The sequence below is a fragment of the Hyperolius riggenbachi genome, chromosome 12 (assembly GCF_040937935.1).
Source record: "Hyperolius riggenbachi isolate aHypRig1 chromosome 12, aHypRig1.pri, whole genome shotgun sequence".
NCBI classification, from domain to species: Eukaryota; Metazoa; Chordata; class Amphibia; order Anura; family Hyperoliidae; genus Hyperolius; species Hyperolius riggenbachi.
In genome coordinates this window covers 106,288,635-106,311,458 of record NC_090657.1, presented here as the reverse complement: position 1 = coordinate 106,311,458, position 22,824 = coordinate 106,288,635, and the positions used below count along the sequence as shown (strand labels likewise).

Genomic DNA, 22,824 nt, shown 5'->3' with positions numbered 1-22,824 from the left:
TTGCAGAGATGTAGGGACCCCATCTTTGGAATCCAAGTCTAACAATATGTCTTCTACCTGCATGACACATTTCGTGAGATTCAGACTTTGCTAACGGCCATTGCTGTGATTTATGTACGTCACCATCACTACCATTGAAATAGCCCCAATAAACAGGTTTTTGTGACCCTAGGCTATGACCTCTTCGGCCTAGGGGCCCGAAACTCACCAGTCATGTTCCCCCTAAGGGTCCCTACAATGCTAGAAAATTTGGTACTGCTGAGCCATTGCCCTTTGAAAAGATGTGAGATTTTGGAAAGTGAAATAGGGAGCCAATGAAATCCTATGGGGGATTTTACCAATTTTGGACCCCTGTAACTCTGGTTTGCAGAGATGTAGGGACCCCATCTTTGGAATCCAAGTCTAACAATATGTCTTCTACCTGCATGAGACATTTCGTGAGATTCAGACTTTGCTAACGGCCATTGCTGCGATTTATGTACGTCACCATCACTACCATTGAAATAGCCCCAATAAACAGGTTTTTGTGACTCTAGGCTATGACCTCTTCGGCCTAGGGGCCCGAAACTCACCAGTCATGTTCCCCCTAAGGGTCCCTACAATGCTAGAAAATTTGCCACTGCTGAGTAATTGCCCTTTGAAAAGATGTGAGATTTTGGAAAGTGAAATAGGGAGCCAATGAAATCCTATGGGGGATTTTACCAATTTTGGACCCCTGTAACTCTGGTTTGCAGAGATGTAGGGACCCCATCTTTGGAATCCAAGTCTAACAATATGTCTTCTACCTGCATGACACATTTCGTGAGATTCAGACTTTGCTAACGGCCATTGCTGCGATTTATGTACGTCACCATCACTACCATTGAAATAGCCCCAATAAACAGGTTTTTGTGACCCTAGGCTATGACCTCTTCGGCCTAGGGGCCCGAAACTCACCAGTCATGTTCCCCCTAAGGGTCCCTACAATGCTAGAAAATTTGGTACTGCTGAGCCATTGCCCTTTGAAAAGATGTGAGATTTTGGAAAGTGAAATAGGGAGCCAATGAAATCCTATGGGGGATTTTACCAATTTTGGACCCCTGTAACTCTGGTTTGCAGAGATGTAGGGACCCCATCTTTGGAATCCAAGTCTAACAATATGTCTTCTACCTGCATGAGACATTTCGTGAGATTCAGACTTTGCTAACGGCCATTGCTGCGATTTATGTACGTCACCATCACTACCATTGAAATAGCCCCAATAAACAGGTTTTTGTGACCCTAGGCTATGACCTCTTTGGCCTAGGGGCCCGAAACTCACCAGTCATGTTCCCCCTAAGGGTCCCTACAATGCTAGAAAATTTGCCACTGCTGAGTAATTGCCCTTTGAAAAGATGTGAGATTTTGGAACTGTAAATAGGAGGCCCAATGAAAGCCTATGGGGGATTTTACCAAATTTGGAGCCCTGTAACTCTGGTTTGCAGAGATGTAGGGAACCCATCTTTGGAGCCCAAGTCTAACAATATGTCTTCTACCTGCATGAGACATTTCGTGAGATTCAGACGTTGCTAACGGCCATTGCTGCGATTTATGTACGTCAGACTCGCCACCATTGAAATTGCCCAATAAACAGGTTTTGTGACCCTAGGCTATGACCTCTTCGGCCTTGGACTGCATTGAACGCGACCCACGCATTGTGCGCATTCTGGACAACACCAATTACTGGGTTTATACCCTTTTGGATCCACGGTACAAACACAATGTTCCAAAACTGCTTGAAGAAAGAGCCAGACAGGTCAAAATGGAAGAATACCAGCAGGCCCTTGTGGAGACTTTAGAGAGGAGATTGACATCCTCCCCCTCCTCTAGCCAGTTGTACGCCGACAGACTGACTTCCGCAAACCCAGGACGACCAGGAGGGCAGCAAACAACACAAGCCGCAGCTAGTGCCCAAAAGGGAATGGTATCGGCAGTGTCCTTGGAGTGGGAAAATTTTCTGACACCCATGCAGCAGCACACAGAACAGCAAGCGTGCAGATCCACCTCCAACACCGATCGCCTGGAGAAGATGGTCAAGGACTACATGTCAGATGGCGTAGCTGTGTTGAACAATCCATCTGCACCCTTCAACTATTGGGTATCGAAGCTAGACACCTGGCACAAACTGGCAATGTACGCAATAGAGGTGCTGGCTTGCCCGGCAGCCAGCGTTATGTCGGAACGCTGTTTCAGTGCTGCCGGAGGCATCGTCACAGATCGGCGGCGTATCCACCTCTCCACAGAAAATGCAGACCGTCTGACTCAAATTAAAATGAATCAATCCTGGATTGGAAACGACTACGCAACACTCCCGGACCCCAACCAAGTAACATGAACAATGAACATCTGTGATGGGTTAGCGTTTCCGGTCCCTGTTTATTGAACCTCTCATCTGTGTTACATTTATGACTGCATGGCGACAAAATGCAAATTGCTATCCGCACGCTTCTTGTCCTCATGCAAGGCCTGGGTTGTTGTGTCTCAAAGCGTGGCCTTCTCCTCCTGCGCCACCCTCCTCTTGTTCCATCACGTGTGCTGCTGCTGGGTTAGCGTTACCGGTCCCTTTTCCTGGAACCTCTTATATGTATTACATTTATGACTGCATGCCGACAAAAAGCATGTTACCTGTGCAAAGAAAACAGACATTTCCCGCATTTAAAAGACAGTTTTCCCTTTGAAACTTTAAAATCGATTTTCTCAAAAACTATAAGCTCTTTTTGCTAAAAAATTTTTCCCTCTTGTACCCACTCCCAAGGTGCACATACCCTGTAAATTTGGGGTATGTAGCATGTAAGGAGGCTTTACAAAGCACAAAAGTTCGGGTCCCCATTGACTTCCATTATGTTCGGAGTTCGGGTCGAACACCCGAACATCGCGGCCATGTTCGGCCTGTTCGGCCCGAACCCGAACATCTAGATGTTCGCCCAACACTAGTCACAAGTACAGAATCTCTTAAAAAGGCAAATTACGAAAGTACAGTTAGTGAATATAGCCAGGACTCCGCTTAGTCTGTGTTTTGCTATGCTGGGGCTTGCTTCTGGTGTGTACTGCACCAAATGGGCTTTTAAGCTAGAGTTCGCACTGTGAGAGCTGCCTGATGAAAGAATGCCATTTTGTTCCTGGTAATTAAAGAAAACCACTGTCATCACAGAATAGAAATGTGTTTCCAACCTGAATAGCCAGACTCCAGGGATTTTGCCCCTACAGATGCAATCTGGATTGTAACGTGAATCGCAATTGGGGCAAAAAAACAATTGATTGCGTTTTTCATGGTTCACCCGTGACACCTGTAAAAATTCTTTAATACCCACCATGAATTGTCTCTAAAACCATGCTTGTTTTAAATGGTAAAAATTGCAATCACAGCAATTTGTGATGCTGATTGCATTTTTCAGGGGAAAAGAGCCTTTAGTTATTAAAGGTATTCCCTAAATCAATGGTGTTTTTCAAATAGTAGGTCTTTTTCTAAACTTCCCTATTTTTTTTTATTTTTGATAGTCCTTTATGTTCAGCATGTGGATACAGATATTTTCTCCCAGAAGTAGGTCAGGATGATGCACTGTATATGTTCCAACTATCAGGAGATAGCTGTGCAGAGTTTACACACTGACATAAAGGGATTTTCTCTTACTTTCTGTTCTCTGAGTCTTGCTGAATATTCGTCTCTCAAATTCTCTTTGCTCCACGACAGAAGGGAATGTGCCATCGTAGTACTAAGGAGATGGAAAAAGGACATTTTACAACATAAAATTGTTTGAAATATAAACAGCCCAAAATATAACATAGAGAAGAAGGCAGCGTCAATAGGGTGTAGCTACCATCATCCCCACCCATGGATCACCTCTAGAACATGCAAAATTCTAAGATTTAGATGATCTTGTAATGATCCGCTCAGCTGCCTGCGCAGGCAGGCAGCTTTTTTTGACCACTGTTCAGGTCTGCATTCTGCAGGTCTCTGGAAGAGAGACCTTTTGTCAGTTTTGCAGCTTGCTGCTGAGGAATTTGCATACGTTTGTCATGCAAATTGCCTAGCCACATCCTTTGTAGGCTTGCTCTATATATACCATGTGATTCCACAGTGCGTCGCTGGTCATAACGGTTTGTCCTGTGAAACACTCCTGGAGTGTCAGCCTTGCTTATTGTTTGAAGATTAGCTTAGAGTAATCCCTGGGACTGCACTAGGCATCCTTGCTAGGGCAGTCAGGCTTGTATTATTTGTATTGCCTGTTCTGTCTGTCTGTGGGGTGCTAACCAGAACAGCGGTTGTTACTGGTAGGCCCTTCTGTTCTGTCTGTCTGTCATGCTTGGATCACACTAGCCTCTAGCAGTAGCGGCTGTGGATCCTTCTGGTCTGCAACTCCCTTGCTATACTTGGATCGCATTCGCTCTGGCGGTAAGAGCAGTGGATCCTGCTAGCTCTGTTGCCTTACTTGGGTCGCACTCGCTCTGGCGGAAAGAGCAGTGGATCGTATCTCGCACTTATCCCTGTTTTTGTGTACCTGTCTTGTCTGCTACGACAGCTTGCTGGAGGCTTGGTGAGGTAACCGTTAAGCAAGCGCTCGCGTCCTCTGTTTCCTGTTTGTCTGTCGGTGGTTAGTTAGGCGTGCTTGTCTCTGTTGTGCTTAACACGCGGAGACCGTGCAGAAAACGTGTTCGCTGTTGCAAATGAGTGTGGTGTTCGCGTTTAGTTAGCGTTTATTATTTTCCTTATCTTCTCATTGTATGATTTGCTGTGCCTTTGCTACTCTCGTGCTCTGCCTTGCTGTAGCCTTGTGTCACCTCTGGCAATCGCCTCTCTCGCGATTGCATTCCTACTTCATATCTGCGGTTGTGTATGCACCGTCGCGGGTTGGCGACTAGATTGGTGCACACACATACAATCTGTCCCTTTGCTCATTCTCATTCGCAATCGCTTCTCAGGCGATTGCGTTCTCACTCGGTTTCCTCTGTTGTGTGTCCACCGTCGCAGGTTGGCGACTAGATTGGTGCACACACATACATTCTTCCTCTGTGCTTATTCTGTCTTGTGTCGCTGTTAGCAATCGCCATCTCCTGCGATTGCCTTCTCACCTGATCTTCATGGTTGTGTGTTCATTGTAGCAGGGTGGCGACTAGATTGGTGGACACACATACCCTCTGTCGCTTTGATCTCTCTCTTTCAGGGCTATCTTGCCCTGCATTTCTTCCTTTCGTACAATTCCTGTCTGGCATCTGTGGCAGGGCAGAGGAGCTGTTCCTCTGCACTCCACAGCTCCACCTGCCGACAGGAATTTCCCTCTACAGGTGCGTTGCACCTTTTGCTGGGTTCCCGCAAATTATATGCTTGTGGAGGATTTCCGCTGTGTCAGCGCACGCCTTGTGCGCTGATCACGGAGAGAATTCCACAATCGTTACAGATCTGAATATTGATATATTATCAAAAATATATTCAATATTAACAAACTTTTGTAAAATTTTCCTATAGCGAATTACACTACTATTAGTTACATTATTATCAGTAACTAAGCACAAACTATTAAAACATTTTTTCTCCCTTTTCTTTTAGTGTCAAAATTATTTTATTAGGCACAAGCAGCGGCATCTTAACCACCAGGAAAGTACAAATGTTCGCCTGGAGCGCCATAGGAGGGGGGGGGGGCGCAACACAGGGGGAGTGCTCACTGTGCAGTGTGGTTTTTAATTTAATTTACGTTCACGCTGGCTCCTGCCCGTGCCTCTATGACAGGCTCAGCTGTGCCACCTACCAGACCACCCCCTCTCCTCTTCTCAGAGCAAGCAACTGCACGGGTACTTTGTTCACCTCGTGCGGCGCTGCCTCTAACTCTGTGGTTGTCAAATATGTCCAGCGCCAGCGTGTGATGCACCACACATTCAAGCGCCACCACCGGCTGCGCTGCGCTGCAGACAGGAGACTGTGCCCTCTTGACATGCCCCCCTGGCTGGCCCTGAGCCCCCCCCCCCCAACCCCAAAACATTTGGATTATCGTGTGTGTCTCCCTCAGAGTCCCAGAGACACAGCAGGCAGTCGCTAGTCCAGCCTAGGCTAGAAGAAATAAGGCGAGCTTGCTTGAATCATTTCCAAGGTAAGCATTTTTCACTGCTGCCTTGCCCTGCCTTGCCAGTACATTGTGCATATATTAGTGTGTGTGTGTGTGTGTGTGGGGGGGGGGGGGTGAGTTGGTTTGTGGTGGTTTGACTGTCACTAGGTGTAGGTGGGCAAGCTGTGCTGGGCAGAGTTGTGAGGCTAAGTTTGAGTGACGCAGCTGCTGCAGCACCGATGATGATATCAGCAGCAAGCAATCATTATGTCTGAGGTGATGCTGCAGCATCGCTGCTGCTGAATCTTAGCCTCAGTCAGAGAGAGATGGCACACTACAACATGTTTTACTTACCCAGGGCTTCCTCCAGCCCCATAAGCATGGATGCGTCCCTCACCGTCCTCCCGTTGTCCTCATTTGTCCGCAATCAGCCCCAGTAACTGGCTCAGTCAGCTCCAGTCTCAGTCAACCAGGGTCTTCATAAGAAGGCAGAAGACCCCGGCTGACGTCACTGAGCCAGATACCGGGGATGATTACCACTAAACGGAGGACTGCGGGAGAGCGGCAAAGGACTTTATAAGTACAGTATTTAACGTTTATGTTTGAGCGCTATGTGGGGGGCTGGGCACGCCACAGGTTTTCTTGCCTGGATTGACAAAATGGCTAGAAACGCCCCTGGGCACAAATTTTTCAGGAGGTAGGATATACACAGACATTGGTGCCCAGCATGGGTTCTATATATCATAGATAACTGTAACAAAAAAGAGGCAAAAGAATGGCTCAGTGTAGTAGAATAGCAGGTTATACGTCACAATTCAAGATTCTATCGTCTGCCTTTTAGGCCATTATCCTTCTATGATAGTGGCGCACCACAGTAGTAAAAGTCAGAGTTTGAGTTGAATTTGTGAGCCTCTTGAGAGGCTTTGAGTTGTCCAGGGGCCCCACACCTTCTGAAAATGATTGTTGTGATCACCTGTGATGGCATTAATACGCTCACAAATTAAAGTATGATTAACCACTTCACCACTGAGGGGTTTTACCCCCTGAGCACCAGAGCAATTTTCACCTTTCAGCGCTCCTTCCATTCATTCGTCTATAACTTTATTATTACTTATCGCAATGAAATGAACTATATCTTGTTTTTTTCGCCACCAATTAGGCTTTCTTTAGGTGGGACATTATGCCAAGAATTATTTTTTTCTAAATGTGTTTTAATGGGAAAATAGGAAAAATGTGGGGAAAAAAATAATTATTTTTCAGTTTTCGGCCATTATAGTTTTTAAATAATGCATGCTACTGTAATTAAAACCCATGAAACGTATTTGCCCTTTTGTCCCAGTTATAAAACCATTTAAATTATGTCCCTATCACAATGTTTGGCGCCAATATTTTATTTGGAAATAAAGGTGCATTTTTTTCAGTTTTGCGTCCATCCCTAATTACAAGCCCATAGTTTATAAAGTAACAGTGTTATACCCTCTTGACATAAATATTTAAAAAGTTCAGTCCCTAAGGTAACTATTTATGTATTTTTTTTAATTGTAAATTTTTTAATTTTTTTTAATTACAAAAAAAAAAAAAAAATGGGGAGTGTGGGAGGTAATGAGTTAATTTTATGTGTAAAAGTCATTTATTTGTATGTGAAAAATGTGTAGGGTGTAGTTTACTATTTGGCCACAAGATGGCCACAGTAACTTTTTGTTTTAATGCGACCTCCAAGCTTCCTTCCGGAAGCTTGGAGGAAGAATAAGGAGGCTGGACACGTGAGGTTTTTCTCACAATGATCGCGCTGCCCATAGGAGAGCAGCTGATCATTGCGGGGCTTAGATCAACGAACGGGAATGGATTTTCCCGTTCATTGATCTCTGGGCGAGCGGGCGGCGGCGTGTTTACTAGCGGCGGGCGGCGTGTTTACGAGCGGGAGCGCGGGCAGCGTCGGGAACGCGGAAAGTACGTGTTTCTCCGTCCCTGGTTTTTAAAGGATGGAAAAAGGGGCGGAGAAATACGTACGCGCGGGGGTAAAGTGGTTAATTTTGTCAACCACTTGAGAGTATGACAAGAGGGACAAGTTCCATTTAGCTGCTATATATGCTTTAAAAGCAGTTACAAAAAATGTAGTCAATTTGTGTTGTGCGTGAGGTATAGGCCCATATGCAATTCACTTTTTCACCTCAGTTTTCTCCTAGGAGATAATTTTTCATCTTCGATTTGAAATAACTTTTCACCACTTTTCAACTAAAAAAAGTACCAAAAAGGTTGGTGAAAAGTACTATCAAAATTATTTTGAGTATTTTCTTGCTTTCTGGTGGCTTAAAAGGCATTTTATTGACAAGGTTAAAAATATCAGGAGATATTAGGAGAAAACTCAGGTGAAAAAGTGAATTGCATATGGACCATACAGTTTAACTTTAGGCCTAGTAACAAGATTTTAGGATCTAGGGGTACAGGGGAAGCAGGGCCGGTTCTAGACTTTTTGTTGCCTGAGGCAAACTTGTGAGGATGCCCCCCCTCCCCCTCGAATTGGAATGATAGCACAACAGCAGACAATTTGAACCGCATGTTATAGCTGCTGTGAGTCCCCCCAAAAACACCCTCAGTATAGGTAGGTAGTCAGGTAAAGGTACCCCTAGTATTGTTAGCTAGGTACAGTTGCCCCAGTATAGGTTGGCCAGGCACTCTTTTCACTTCCTGTTTCTGCCTGGTGCTGCTCCCAGACTTCGTCTCACTTGGCATCATGGGCGCACTGAGGCCTGAGGGCAAGGAAAGAGCTTATTAAACAAGGTGCAGATTCTTTTCCAAAGGCGTGAGACCCTCGGACAGCTATACCAGGTATGGAGCATTGTTTCCGGACTTTAAAACAAAGCATAATGGGTTTCTAGTGTTGTCAATTGTGTTCAACCTGTACAGGTCCTTTTTTTAAAAAATAGCATATTGTGATAAAGTTCATTATTTTCTGTAATATACTGATAAACATTAGACTTTCATATATTTTAAATTTATTACACACAACTGAAGTAGTTCAAGCCTTTTATTGTTTTAATATTGATGATTTTGGCATACAGCTCATGAAAACCCAAAATTCCTATCTCAAAAAATTAGCATACAGTATTTCATCCGACCAATAAAAGAAAAGTGTTTTTAAAACAAAAAAAGTTAACCTTCAAATAATTATGTTCAGTTATGCACTCAATATTTGGTCGGGAATCCTTTTGCAGAAATGACTGCTTCAATGCGGCGTGGCATGGAGGCAATCAGCCTGTGGCACTGCTCAGGTGTTATGGAGACCCAGGATGCTTCGATAGCGGCCTTAAGCTCATCCAGAGTGTTGGGTCTTGCGTCTCTCAACTTTCTCTTCACAATATCCCACAGATTCTCTGTGGGGTTCAGGTCAGGAGAGTTGGCAGGCCAATTGAGTACAGTAATACCATGGTCAGTAAACCATTTACCAGTGGTTTTGGCACTGTGAGCAGGTGCCAGGTCGTGCTGAAAAATGAAATCTTCATCTCCATAAAGCTTTTCAGCAGATGGAAGCATGAAGTGCTCCACAATCTCCAGATAGCTAGCTGCATTGACCCTGCCCTTGATAAAACACAGTGGACCAACAACACCAGCAGCTGACATGGCACCCCAGACCATCACTGACTGTGGGTACTTGACACTGGACTTCAGGCATTTTGGCATTTCCCTCTCCCCAGTCTTCCTCCAGACTCTGGCACCTTGATTTCCGAATGACATGCAAAAGTTGCTTTCATCCGAAAAAAGTACTTTGGACCACTGAGCAACAGTCCAGTGCTGCTGCTCTGAAGCCCAGGTCAGGCGCTTCTGCCGCTGTTTCTGGTTCAAAAGTGGCTTGACCTGGGGATTGCGGCACCTGTAGCCCATTTCCTGCAGACGCCTGTACACGGTGGCTCTGGATGTTTCTACTCCAGACTCAGTCCACTGCTTCCGCAGGTCCCCCAAGGTCTGGAATCGGTCCTTCTCCACAATCTTCCTCAGGGTCCGGTCACCTCTTCTCGTTGTGCAGCGTTTTCTGCCACACTTTTTCCTTCCCACAGACTTCCCACTGAGGTGCCTTGATACAGCACTCTGGGAACAGCCTATTCGTTCAGAAATTTCTTTTTGTGTCTTACCCTCTTGCTTGAGGGTGTCAATGATGGCCTTGTGGACAGCAGTTAGGTCGGCAGTCTTACCCATGATTGCGGTTTTGAGTAATAAACCAGGCTGGGAGTTTTTAAAAGCCTCAGGAATCTTTTGCAGGTGTTTAGAGTTAATTAGTTGATTTAGATGATTAGGTTAATAGCTCGTTTAGAGAACCTTTTCATGATATGCTAATTTTTGAGATAGGAATTTTGGGTTCATGAGCTGTATGCCAAAATCATCAATATTAAAACAATAAAAGGCTTGAACTACTTCAGTTGTGTGTAATGAATCTAAAATATATGAAAGTCTAATGTTTATCAGTACATTACAGAAAAGAATGAACTTTATCACAATATGCTAATTTTTTTAGAAGGACCTGTATGTGACTAAACAACCGCATCTGATGGATACTTCATTGTTAGCGGTTTACATACTCCCTTTTGGTAAAGTTTGGACAAGCCAGCTTCATTTTGGAATAAGGTGCTGTGAACTGATGAAACTAAAATTGAGTTATTTGGACATAACAAGAGGCGTTATGCGTGGAGGGAAAACAACACAGCATTTCAAGAAAAACACCTGCTACCTACAGTAAAATATGGTGGTGGTTCCATCATGCTGTGGGGCTGTGTGGCCAGTGCAGGGACTGGGAATCTTGTCAAAGTTGAGGGACGCATGGATTTTACTCAGTATCAGCAGATTCTGGAGAACAATGTCCAGGAATCTGACAAAGCTGAAGCTGTGCAGGGGCTGGATCTTTCAACAAGACAACGACTCTAAACACTGCTCAATATTCACTAAAGCATTCATGCAGAGGAACAAGTACAATGTTCTGGAATGGCCATCTCAGTCTTCAGACCTGAATATAATTAAAAATCTGTGGTGTGAGTTAACCACTTAAGGACTGGGCTATTTTTGGTGTATCTGTGCTGCGTGGGCTCCCCAGCCCACAGCACAGATCTGCAATGAGGCAGGGCGACCAGACTCCCCCCCCCCCTTTTTTACCCCCACTAGGGGGACTAGGGGGATGACCTGCTGGGGGGGTCTGATTGCCACCGCTCCGTGTGGCCAAGCGGGGGGGGCTCCTCCTCCTCAAAACCCCCCTCCGCAGCGATACCCAGCCTCTCTCTCTCTTACCCAGCCTCCCTCTCTTTCCCTCCCTCCCCTCCTATCTCTGGGCGGCACAGGACGACGATCTGTCCTGCGCCGCCTCTGATATGCCGGCGATCTCCGGCCTATCAGAGGCCGGGGATCGCCGATCTCCTTTACAGCAGCGCCGTATGATGTGTTTACAATTAGCCTGCGAGCCGCGATCGGAGGCTCGCAGGCTGTTCACGGAGACACCCTCCGTGAACTGACATGGAGCGGCCGTTTCCATGTAAAACCACAAACGACCAGCCGCCGCCTATCGGTGTTAGGCGGTCGTTATGTGGTTGGTGTCCATGCTCGTTATTACTTTCTGTAAATCCAATTAACTTCATTTCACTTCTCAAATATCACTGTGTGTGTTTCCTATATGATGTATGTAAATGACATTTTTTATCATAACAACCAATGATTTATACAGGAAAATCATGACGATTAACAACCTTGCCCAAACTTTCACATCTCACTGTAATTGGTGGGGGGACTATTTAGGGTTGAGTACAGAAGAGACAGAATACACTTTACCACTGGATCATGCATACATAAAGTGCTGCCAATAATTATTCATACCCCGGCAAATTTTTAGATAAAGTTACTTTTATTCAACCAGCAAGTAATTTTTTTTTATGGGAAATGACATAGGTGTCTCCCAAAAGATAAAAAGACAATGTACAAGAGGCATTATTGTGGGGAAAAAAAAACATTTCTCAGCTTTTATTTACATTTGAGCAAAAAGTGTCCAGTCCAAAATTATTCATACCCTTCACAATCTGTCACAGTCTGTGGGAAAAATCAATGGTTCTTTACCATTCCAAATAGTCCAATTACCCTGCATTACCCTTCCAAAGCATCTTAATTACCCTGATTAATTGGGAACAGCTGTTTTAATCAACTAAACAGGTGAAAAACAGCAGCTCTCTGCAGTTGGTTTGTGGACTGTCATGGCTAAGACAAGGGAGCTCAGTGAGGACCTGCGGCTGTGCATTGTGGCTGCTCACAAGTCAGGAAAAGCCCATTTCTAAATGTTTTCAAGTTCCAGTGGCTACAGTGCAAAATATTATTAAAAAATACAAGATTTTCCGCACTGTGGGAAATCTCAGAGGACGTGGTCGGAAGCTAAAAGTGACATCTGTGCTGGCCAGGAGGATTGTTAGAGAAGTGAAAAATAATCCAAGGATCACCACCAAGGCCATCCTGGTGAATCTGGGCTCTGCTGGTGGCAATGTCTCAAGGCAAAAAATCCAACAGTCACTGCACACTGCTGGGTTCCACTGATGCAGAACAAGGAGGGCACCACTTCTCCAGATAAGGCACACAAAAGCTTGCTTGGCCTTTGCAAATGCTCATCTGGACAAAGAAGAAGTCTTATGGTCTTCTGTGTTGTGGTCAGATGAAACAAAAATGTAATTGTTTGACCACAATGAGGTTTCCTTCATTTGGCATAAAAAAGGAGAAGCCTTCAACCCAAAGAACACCATCCCCACCTAATGCTTTGGGGGTGTTTTTCAGCCAATGGACCTAATCACAGTAAATGGCACCATGAAAAAGAGCAATACATGAGGATTCTCAACGACAACATCAGGCAGTCTGCAGATAAACTTGGCCTTGGGCACCAGTGGACATTTCAACATGACAATGACCCAAAACACACAGCAAAAGTGGTAAAGAAATAGTTAGCAGACAACAACATTAACATTTTGGAGTGTCCCAGTCAGAGTCCGGACTTGAATCAAATCGGGAATCTGTGGAGGGAGCTAAAGATCAGGGTGATAGAAAGAAGACCCTCCAACCTGAAAAATTTGGAGCTCATTGCTAAAGATGAATGGGCAAAAATACCTGTGGAGACATGCAAAAAGATGGTCTTCAATTATAGGAAGCATTTGATTGCTGTAATAGGCTTTCCTCTCGATTATTGAGAAGGGTATGAATAATTTTGGACTGGACACTTTTTGCTCAAATGTAAATAAAAGAAGAGAATTATTTTTTTTCCCACAATAATGCTTTTGTACATAGCCTTATTATCTTTTGGGAGACACCTATGTCATTTCCCGTCAAAAAATTACTTGCTTGTTGAATAAAAGTAACTTTAAGTCAAAATTTGCCACGGGTATGAATAATTATGGGCAGCACTGTATACTTTCAAAGTTGAGTGTTGGACATTTGTCCCTGGCTTGGCTAGTGTAAGTTTAAATGATCTAATTGCCGTGCTCTCAGCCATTCATTTGGGTAGGATAAGACATTCCTAGGAATTGGGACTAGGTAGGTTCCACGATTTAGGTATGACCGGAGTATACACAGGTCCTTTTTAGGCCGTCATTTAAAATTTGGGGCAGAGAATCCAGAAAATCAGGGTTATGGAGTATCTCAGCCATAATGAATGGTTTGGATTGGAAGGAGACTACAATGCTTTCCGTACCTTAAAAGTGTGATGAGGATTGACATATTAGTAGTGTATGACCAGAGTAACAACTGCCATGAGAACGGACTTAAACTGAACCTAAACCGTAGCAAACAAAGATTTTCGCTTACCTGAGGCTCCTACCAGCCCCCTGCAGCCATCCTGTGCCCGCACCGCCCCTCAACAATTGTCCGCTCCCCCGCCGTGGCTTCGTTTCCTTTCTGCACCTCCAGAGCCCTGGCCACACGTGCCCTCGTTCGCGTTCCCATCAGCAAGAAGTAAAGCTCAAAGAGACCTTTACAGACTTGCAACTTGGGTCATTAGAAATGTTTGTTTGAGATAATTTTTAGCCACCTTAACCTCTTCCCGACCGCCTAACGCCGATAGGCATCAGGAAGGTGGCAGCCCCAGGACCGCATAAAGCAGAAAGGCATCAAGTCCTGGCGCAGGGTTTTGCAGGGGATCGCAAGCGCATCTCCGCTTGAATGACAAAGCTCCACTCCGTCAACAGTCTGCCAGCGGCGATCGGACTGTTAGACGACGTTTTGCCGTCTATTTACATTGTACAGCGCTTCGATCTACAGCAGCATTGTACTGGGGAGGGTTTTACCCTGGAGGGTAAAAACAAAGGATCCCTCTCATAGGCTGATGCCTATGAGAGACGATCCAGCTGATTGGCTGTCGGTGGGAGGGAGAGAGGAGGGAGGGGAAAATAAATAAATAAAAATGCATGATTTTATTAAAAAAAAAAAAAATAGAAATTAATAAAAAAAATATCAAAACCCTGCACCAGCGATCAGAGCCCACCAACAGAAAGCTCTGTTGGTGGGCAGAAAAGGAGGAATATCCATTTGTGTGCTAAGTTGTATCACTCTAAGCTGCAGATCACTAAACTGTAAAAAATAGCCGGGTCACTGTGGGGGTTCTAACCTATGATCCTCAAGTGTTTAAGTGCTACAGTTTGTTAGTGATGAGGTATGCTGGAAAATCTTGCCTGACTACTTTTACTATACACAGCTGGTAGCTCACCCATGGACATCTGGGGGTCCACTTATTAAAAGGAGCACACCCATATTCCAGCATAAGTCCTCTTAGGACTTATCCTGGCGGGGGGTAGTTACCCGCACTTCCTCCTGGACACCAGAGGTGGGGATGAGCCCCTTGCTCTTGACAGAGGATTGTAAGAGAGGGGAAAGACTACTGCCACTCTCCTTCAAGGTCTCCGCAATGTCTTGGAATGGTAGAGTTCACAATACCACCCCGCAAGGAAAAAGGGGTTAAAAGGTCTTGGCAGGGGCTTAACCACTTCCCGACCGCCTAACGCACTGGGGCGGCCGGGAAGTGGAGCCCTTAAGGACCGGCTCACCCACAGAGGCGGCAGTCCTTGTCAGGGCATGGGCGGAGCGATCGCGTCATCCGTGACGCGATCCTCCGCCGGCTCCTGACGCCGCTCACCCGCCGCAACATCCCGCCGGCTATACGGAAGCGCCGGCGGGATGTTAAACCGACGATCGCCGCATACAAGTATAATACACTTTGTAATGTTTACAAAGTGTATTATACAGGCTGCCTCCTGCCCTGGTGGTCCCAGTGTCCGAGGGACCACCAGGGCAGGCTGCAGCCACCCTAGTCTGCACCAAGCACACTGATTTCCCCCCCCCCTGCCCCTGATCACCCACAGCACCCCTCAGACCCCCCCCTGCCCACCCCCAGACCCATGTTTACACCCAATCACCCCCCTAATCACCCATCAATCACTCCCTGTCACTATCTGTCAACGCTATTTTTTTTTTATCCCCCCCTGCCCCCTGCTCCCTCCTGATCACCCCCCCCACACCTCAGATTCTCCCCCCCCCCAGACCCCTCCCCCCATGTACTGTATGCATCTATCCCCCCTGATCACCTGTCAATCACCTGTCAATCACCCATCAATCACCCCCTGTCACTGCCACCCATCAATCAGCCCCTAACCTGCCCCTTGCGGGCAATCTGATCACCCACCCACACCAAAAGATCGCCCGCAGATCCGACATCAGATCACCACCAAAGCGCAGTGTTTACATCTATTCTCTCCTCTAAACACCCACTAATTACCCATCAATCACCCCCTATCACTGTTACCCATCAGATCAGACCCTAATCTGCCCCTTGCGGGCACCCAATCACCCGCCTACACGCTCAGATTGCCCTCAGACCCCCCCTTATCAATTCGCCAGGGCATTATTTACATCTGTCCTTCCCTGTAATAACCCACTGATCACCTGTCAATCACCCCCTGTCACTGCCACCCATCAATCACCCCCTGTCACTGCCACCCATCAATCAGCCCCTAACCTGCCCCTTGCAGGCAATCTGATCACCCACCCACACCAATAGATCGCCCGCAGATCCGACATCAGATCACCACCCAAGCGCAGTGTTTACATCTATTCTCTCCTCTAAACACCCACTAATTACCCATCAATCACCCCCTATCACCACCTGTCACTGTTACCCATCAGATCAGACCCTAATCTGCCCCTTGCAGGCACCCAATCACCCGCCTACACGCTCAGATTGCCCTCAGACCCCCCCTTATCAATTCGCCAGGGCATTATTTACATCTGTCCTTCCCTGTAATAACCCACTGATCACCTGTCAATCACCCATCAATCACCCCCTGTCACTGCCACCCATCAATCACCCCGTCACTGCCACCCATCAATCAGCCCCTAACCTGCCCCTTGCGGGCAATCTGATCACCCACCTACACCAATAGATCGCCCGCAGATCCGACATCAGATCACCTCCCAAGTGCAGTGTTTACATCTGTTCTCTCCTCCAAACACCCACTAATTACCCATCAATCACCCCCTGTCACTGCTACCCATCAGATTAGACCCCTATCTGCCCCTAGGGCACTCAATCACCCGCCCATACCCTCAGAATGCCCTCAGACCCCAGCCCTGATCACCTCGCCAGTGCATTGCTTGCATCTATTCCCCCCTCTAATCACACCTTGAGATACCCATCAATCACCTCCTGTCACCCCCTAGCACACCTACCCATCAGATCAGGCCCTAATTTGCCCCGTGTGGGCTCCTGATCACTCGGCCAAACCCTCAGACCCCCTTCCGATCACCTCCCCAGTGCATTGATTGCATCTATTTTCCCCTCATACCACCCCCTGAGACACCCATCAATCACCTCCTGTCACCCCCTAGCACTCCTATCAGATCAGGCCCAATACAACCTGTCATCTAAAAGGCCACCCTGCTTATGACCGGTTCCACAAAATTCGCCCCCTCATAGACCACCTGTCATCAAAATTTTCAGATGCTTATACCCCTGAACAGTCATTTTGAGACATTTGGTTTCCAGACTACTCACGGTTTTGGGCCCGTAAAATGCCAGGGCGGTATAGGAACCCCACAAGTGACCCCATTTTAGAAAAAAAGACACCCCAAGGTATTCTGTTAGGTGTATGACGAGTTCATAGAAGATTTTATTTTTTGTCAAAAGTTAGCGGAAATTGATTTTTATTGTTTTTTTTCAAAGTGTCATTTTTCACTAACTTGTGACAAAAAATAAAATCTTCTATGAACTCACCATACTCCTAACGGAATACCTTGGGGTGTCTTCTTTCTAAAATGGGGTCACTTGTGGGGTTCCTATACTGCCCTGGCATTTTAGGGGCCCTAAACCGTGAGGAGTAGTCTACAAAACAAATGCCTCGAAATGACCTGTGAATAGGACGTTGGGCCCCTTAGCGCACCTAGGCTGCAAAAAAGTGTCACACATGTGGTATCGCCGTACTCAGGACAAGTAGTACAATGTGTTTTGGGGTGTATTTTTACACATACCCATGCTGAGTGGGAGAAATATCTCTGTAAATGGACAATTGTGTGTAAAAAAAATCAAAAGATTGTCATTTACAGAGATATTTCTCCCACCCAGCATGGGTTTGTGTAAAAATACACCCCAAAACACATTATACTACTTCTCCTGAGTACGACGATACCACATGTGTGGCACTTTTTTGCACCCTAACTGTGCTAAGGCGCCCAAAGTCCAATGAGTACCTTTAGGATTTCACAGGTCATTTTGCGGCATTTGATTTCCAGACTACTCCTCATGGTTTAGGGTCCCTAAAATGCCAGGGCAGTATAGGAACCCCACAAATGACCCCATTTTAGAAAGAAGACACCCCAAGGTATTCTGTTAGGACTATGGTGAGTTCATAGAAGATTTTATTTTTTGTCACAAGTTAGCAGAAAGTGACACTTTGTGAAAAAAAACAATACCAAATCAATTTCCGCTAACTTGTGACAAAAAATAAAATCTTCTATGAACTCACCATACTCCTAACGGAATACCTTGGGGTGTCTTCTTTCTAAAATGGGGTCATTTGCAGGGTTCCTATACTGCCGTGGCATTTTAGGGGCCCTAAACCGCGAGGAGTAGTCTGGAAATCAAATTCCGCAAAATGACCTGTGAAATCCTAAAGGTACTCATTGGACTTTGGGCCCCTTAGCACAGTTAGGGTGCAAAAAAGTGCCACACATGTGGTATCGCCGTACTCGGGAGAAGTAGTACAATGTGTTTTAGGGTGTATTTTTACACATACCCATGCTGGGTGGGAGAAATCTCTCTGTAAATGGACAATTGTGTGTAAAAAAAATCAAAAGATTGTCATTTACAGAGATATTTCTCCCACCCAGCATGGGTATGTGTAAAAATACACCTCAAAACACATTGTACTACTTCTCCTGAGTACGGCAATACCACATGTGTGGCACTTTTTTGCAGCCTAACTGCGCTAAGGGGTCCAAAGTCCAATGAGCACCTTTAGGCTTTACAGGGGTGCTTACAATTAGGCACCCCCCAAAATGCCAGGACAGTAAACACACCCCACAAATGACCCCATTTTGGAAAGTAGACACTTCAAGGTATTTAGAGAGGGGCATGGTGAGTCCGTGGCAGATTTTTTTTTTTTTTTGTCGCAAGTTAGAAGAAATGGAAACTTTTTTTTTTTTGTCACAAAGTGTCATTTTCCGCTTACTTGTGACAAAAAATAATATCTTCTATGAACTCACTATGCCTCTCAGTGAATACTTTGGGATGTCTTCTTTCCAAAATGGGGTCATTTGGGGGGTATTTATACTATCCTGGAATTCTAGCCCCTCATGAAACATGACAGGTGCTCAGAAAAGTCATAGATGCTTGAAAATGGGAAAATTCACTTTTTGCACCATAGTTTGTAAACGCTATAACTTTTACCCAAACCAATAAATATACACTGAATCGTTTTTTTTCATCAAAAACATGTTTGTCCACATTTTTCGCGCTGCATGTATACAGAAATTTTACTTTATTTGAAAAATGTCAGCACAGAAAGTTAAAAAAAATCATTTTTTTGCCAAAATTCATGTCTTTTTTGATGAATATAATAAAAAGTAAAAATCGCAGCAGCCATCAAATAGCACCAAAAGAAAGCTTTATTAGTGAGAAGAAAAGGAGCCAAAATTCATTTAGGTGGTAGGTTGTATGAGCGAGCAATAAACCGTGAAAGCTGCAGTGGTCTGAATGGAAAAAAAGTGGCCGGTCCTTAAGGGGGGTAAAGCCCACGGTCCTCAAGTGGTTAAAGAGAAACTGTAAATTCTCTCTTCCCCCCTCACCTTGGGAGGAGAAATGTATTACAGATTTTCTTTACAAAGTTGCATAATCTCCTAAACTTTACTTTTTGCCAGGACCGGACAGCATAGGGCCAGACAGCGTAAGACTCTGCTGTTCTGAACAATACCAGCCTGCATGGTCCTTGACATAGAAGGGACCTTGTAGGAGAGACACAAAAATCTTTCCCCTCTCCTGCACAGCCCCGCCCTGACCAGTCCCCAGGAGAAGATGGTGGTAACTACCTCACCACACATGTGGTGGCAGGTCCTGGGGGAGACTGCTAGTGGAATCCGGGAGCCCTCTTTAATAACAAGGGAACTACCAAATGTTTGTCTCCTACTAGGTAATGGAGGTCATTTTTGACCCTCCCCTATTTATAGGTAAATGAATACATTATAAAAAATAGTAAGTTATATTCTTTTTTTCCTTATAACTTCTTTCTTCTGTAATATTAATTGCAACATCTCCACTCCTCATCCCTCTGCACTGGACTACCTCTGCCAACACTGTTGTGCACTACTGACAACTGGAGTTGCACAGCTGACACCCCTCATTCCCCTGCCAGACACCCCCCACACTGCCATTACCTGCCACAACACAACTGACATCTCCGCCGCATTGATCCTGCCTGCCACACACGAGCTGTAATAGAAAGGAAGGGAACCCTAGCAAAAAGCAACTTTTGTTTTCCCTACAAAAGCAAAAATTTAAATCTACTACCAGGGCTCCTTAAGGATAATTCCCATTGCTCCAAGCACTAGACTAGACCAATAGGGAGACCCGGCAGGATATTCAAAGATGCTTGTGCTGGGATTCCCATCTATTGTGGCTTGTAAGTGGTGGTGCAGTAGGTGTCGGCAGGTAGGGTTGGCGCTCCCTGGCAAGGGAGCAGTGGTGTTGGGGAGCTCAGCAGAGGTAGTTAATCCCACTTCCCTAAACATGAGGCGAGGATACTCGTAGAGACAGGTAGGAGAGCAGTTGGCACTAAAGCGAGGATACGCCTCTTGTCCTTGAAAGGGACAGTACTATGCAGCAGGGAAGGAGGAATTCGACTGTCATTCAGTCTAGGTTAACTTAGTACTGTATTGCAGAGCCCAATGCTGTCTGGCTTAGCCATCCCAGGTATACTAAACAGCTTGGTGGACAAGGGGTTAATTCTGGGGACGCTACTTTTTTGCTTAAAGGTAAAAAAAAAAAAAAAAAAAAAGACTGCTCCACAGCACTGCATCTCTGCCACAAATCCCTTGGCTTTGCCTCTGCTCAGGTAATTTCTCTAATTCATCTGGGCCAGGCTAGTCTCCCACAGACATTGGCATCTAGTCACCGACAATTGGATTTACTGGTAACATGTGGGATGTCAGGTGAGAAAAAACTCGCTCAAAGCAAGATTCTTATCTACTATAATTAGATAGGGTCCTGTAAGTGCAACTAACCCTTTGAGAAAAGGAGTACACTCATTGTATGTTGTACCCTTCAAACTCAACCACCCCCAGGCTTTGGACAAATAGCACCAACATTGGGACACTTAAAGGGAACCAGAGATGAACGATTCACACAAAATAAACATATCAGTTGATAGCTTGTAAAGAATAAATGCTCTACCTGATAATTTCGCCACTCTGGTGTGCCTTTTTGAGTGTTTTTTTTTTTTTTCCTTTATTGCTCCAGGAAATATCCAATATGGCCCCGGGCTCATACCTGTTCTGCTTCCGGGTTATAAGTTGTTCTGGATGTGCTGTCTATCCTCTATGAGACTATAGACAAGCAGGGCTGCTGCAGCCTTTCATCTGTCTGCTTTCAACTATTATTCTAGTATGCTGTGTGGCTGCATGTAGGAAGTGTCTCTCATAGAAATGAAACTGCATACAGTAGATAATGACAGGCTGCACACTGCACACAGATACACTGTTTCAGAGCTTCTCTCTCGGCATCAGCAGCCCCTCCCATGTCAACAGCTCTGAGTATGAAATCTGATCCAGGAGGTGGCAGGCTTGGGCTTAAAGACTCCACAGAAGAGTGACTCAGCTATAATGATTCCAGGTCAAACCTCGACTGAATAGTCGGTGGATTCTTATCACAGTTGATAACAGATAGATTAGACTGAGAAGAATAAAACTAAAAGCAGGGTAGGTGTTTACTGTCATGTTCCCACTGATAAATGTAATAAAATACATGAGGGTGCTTTGTCTCTGGTTCTCTTTAACCACTTGCCGACCGCGCACTCATACCGCGCGTCGGCAAAGTGGCAGCTGCAGGACCAGCGACGCAGATCTGCGTCGCCGGCTGCAGGCTAATTAATCAGGAAGCAGCCGCTCGCGCGAGCGGCTGCTTCCTGTCAATTCACGGCGGGGGGCTCCGTGAATAGCCAGTGGCTCGCAGGCTAAATGTAAACACAAGCGGAAATAATCTGCTTTGTTTACATTTGTACAACGCTGCTAACAGTAGCAGCGTTGTACTGGATCAGCGATCTCCGGCCAGGGATCGCTGTCACATGACAGGCAGGAGCCTGTTAGAGGCTGCACAGGACAGATCCGTTCCTGTGCAGCCTCGGATCTCCAGGGAAGGGAGGGAGGAGAGGGGGGAATCCTGCGGTGGAGGGGGCTTTGAGGTGGCCCCCCCCGCCAGCCACATGCAGGCAGGAGCGATCAGACCCCCCCAGCACATCATCACCCTAGTGGGGAAAAAAGGGGGGCGATCTGGTCACTCTGCCTGGTGTTTGATCTGTGCTGGGGGCTGTAGAGCCCACCCAGCACAGATCAGCAAATACAGCGCTGGTCCTTAAGGGGGGGTAAAGGCTGGGTCATCAAGTGGTTAAGAGGAATTATACAAACTACTTACATAGAGGTCTCCTTGATGGTGCTTCATAGAACGTATCTGGATCCAACAAGACTATATAAACTGGATCTCACCAGATCACCTCTTGTGGATGCCAGGTACCTGGTACAATGTATTATACACTGCTCAAAAAATAAAGGGAACACTTAAAGGAATACTATCGATACCCAAGTGTTCTAAAATGACAGCGTGCAAATAATGTCTAAGTAGCTGTGTAAACATTTTCCTACTTTTCATGTTAAATATCAGAGGCAAAAGCTGTAATTTATTGAGGGTAGGATTTAGCTATATTGGGACAAATCAATTGCAGAAGGGGTGTCTGCTTCAATGCACAGCCAGAGTTGCATATCAGACTACAGAAAGCAAATATCAAACATATCAAACTCTGAATGCAATAACAGTATGAAAAGCTGTGACAATTAGTTACATTTCCTCTGCTCTCTTCAGACACTTCAGTCAGAAACACAGGAGCTGCAGCTGTTGGGAGCTCTCTTCTCTGTCACACACAGAGCTACACATAGAGTTAACTGATCAAGTGTGAGGGGAATTTCCCCTCTTCTCATGGCTCAGTCAGCCGTCAGTTTTGGTGTCAGTAAA

General features: G+C 45.6%; 1 protein-coding gene and 1 long non-coding RNA gene across 4 annotated transcripts in view; one reads left to right on the top strand and one right to left on the bottom strand.

Annotated features, from left to right (window-relative positions):
- The window catches only part of COPZ2 (COPI coat complex subunit zeta 2), a 96,151-nt gene that overhangs the window by 53,009 nt on the left and 20,318 nt on the right, over positions 1-22,824 (bottom strand). For all 3 annotated transcript variants that reach the window (XR_011025383.1, XM_068263989.1, XM_068263987.1), the window contains one exon: positions 3,650-3,731. Coding sequence is in view for 2 of the 3 variants with exons in the window: in XM_068263989.1 (XP_068120090.1) it covers positions 3,650-3,731 (82 nt within the window). In the remaining variant the exon portion in view is untranslated. The remainder of the gene's footprint in view (positions 1-3,649; positions 3,732-22,824) is intronic.
- LOC137542229 (uncharacterized) overlaps positions 1-22,824 on the top strand; it is a 93,830-nt gene that overhangs the window by 55,611 nt on the left and 15,395 nt on the right. The gene's annotated exons all lie outside the window — the stretch shown is intronic.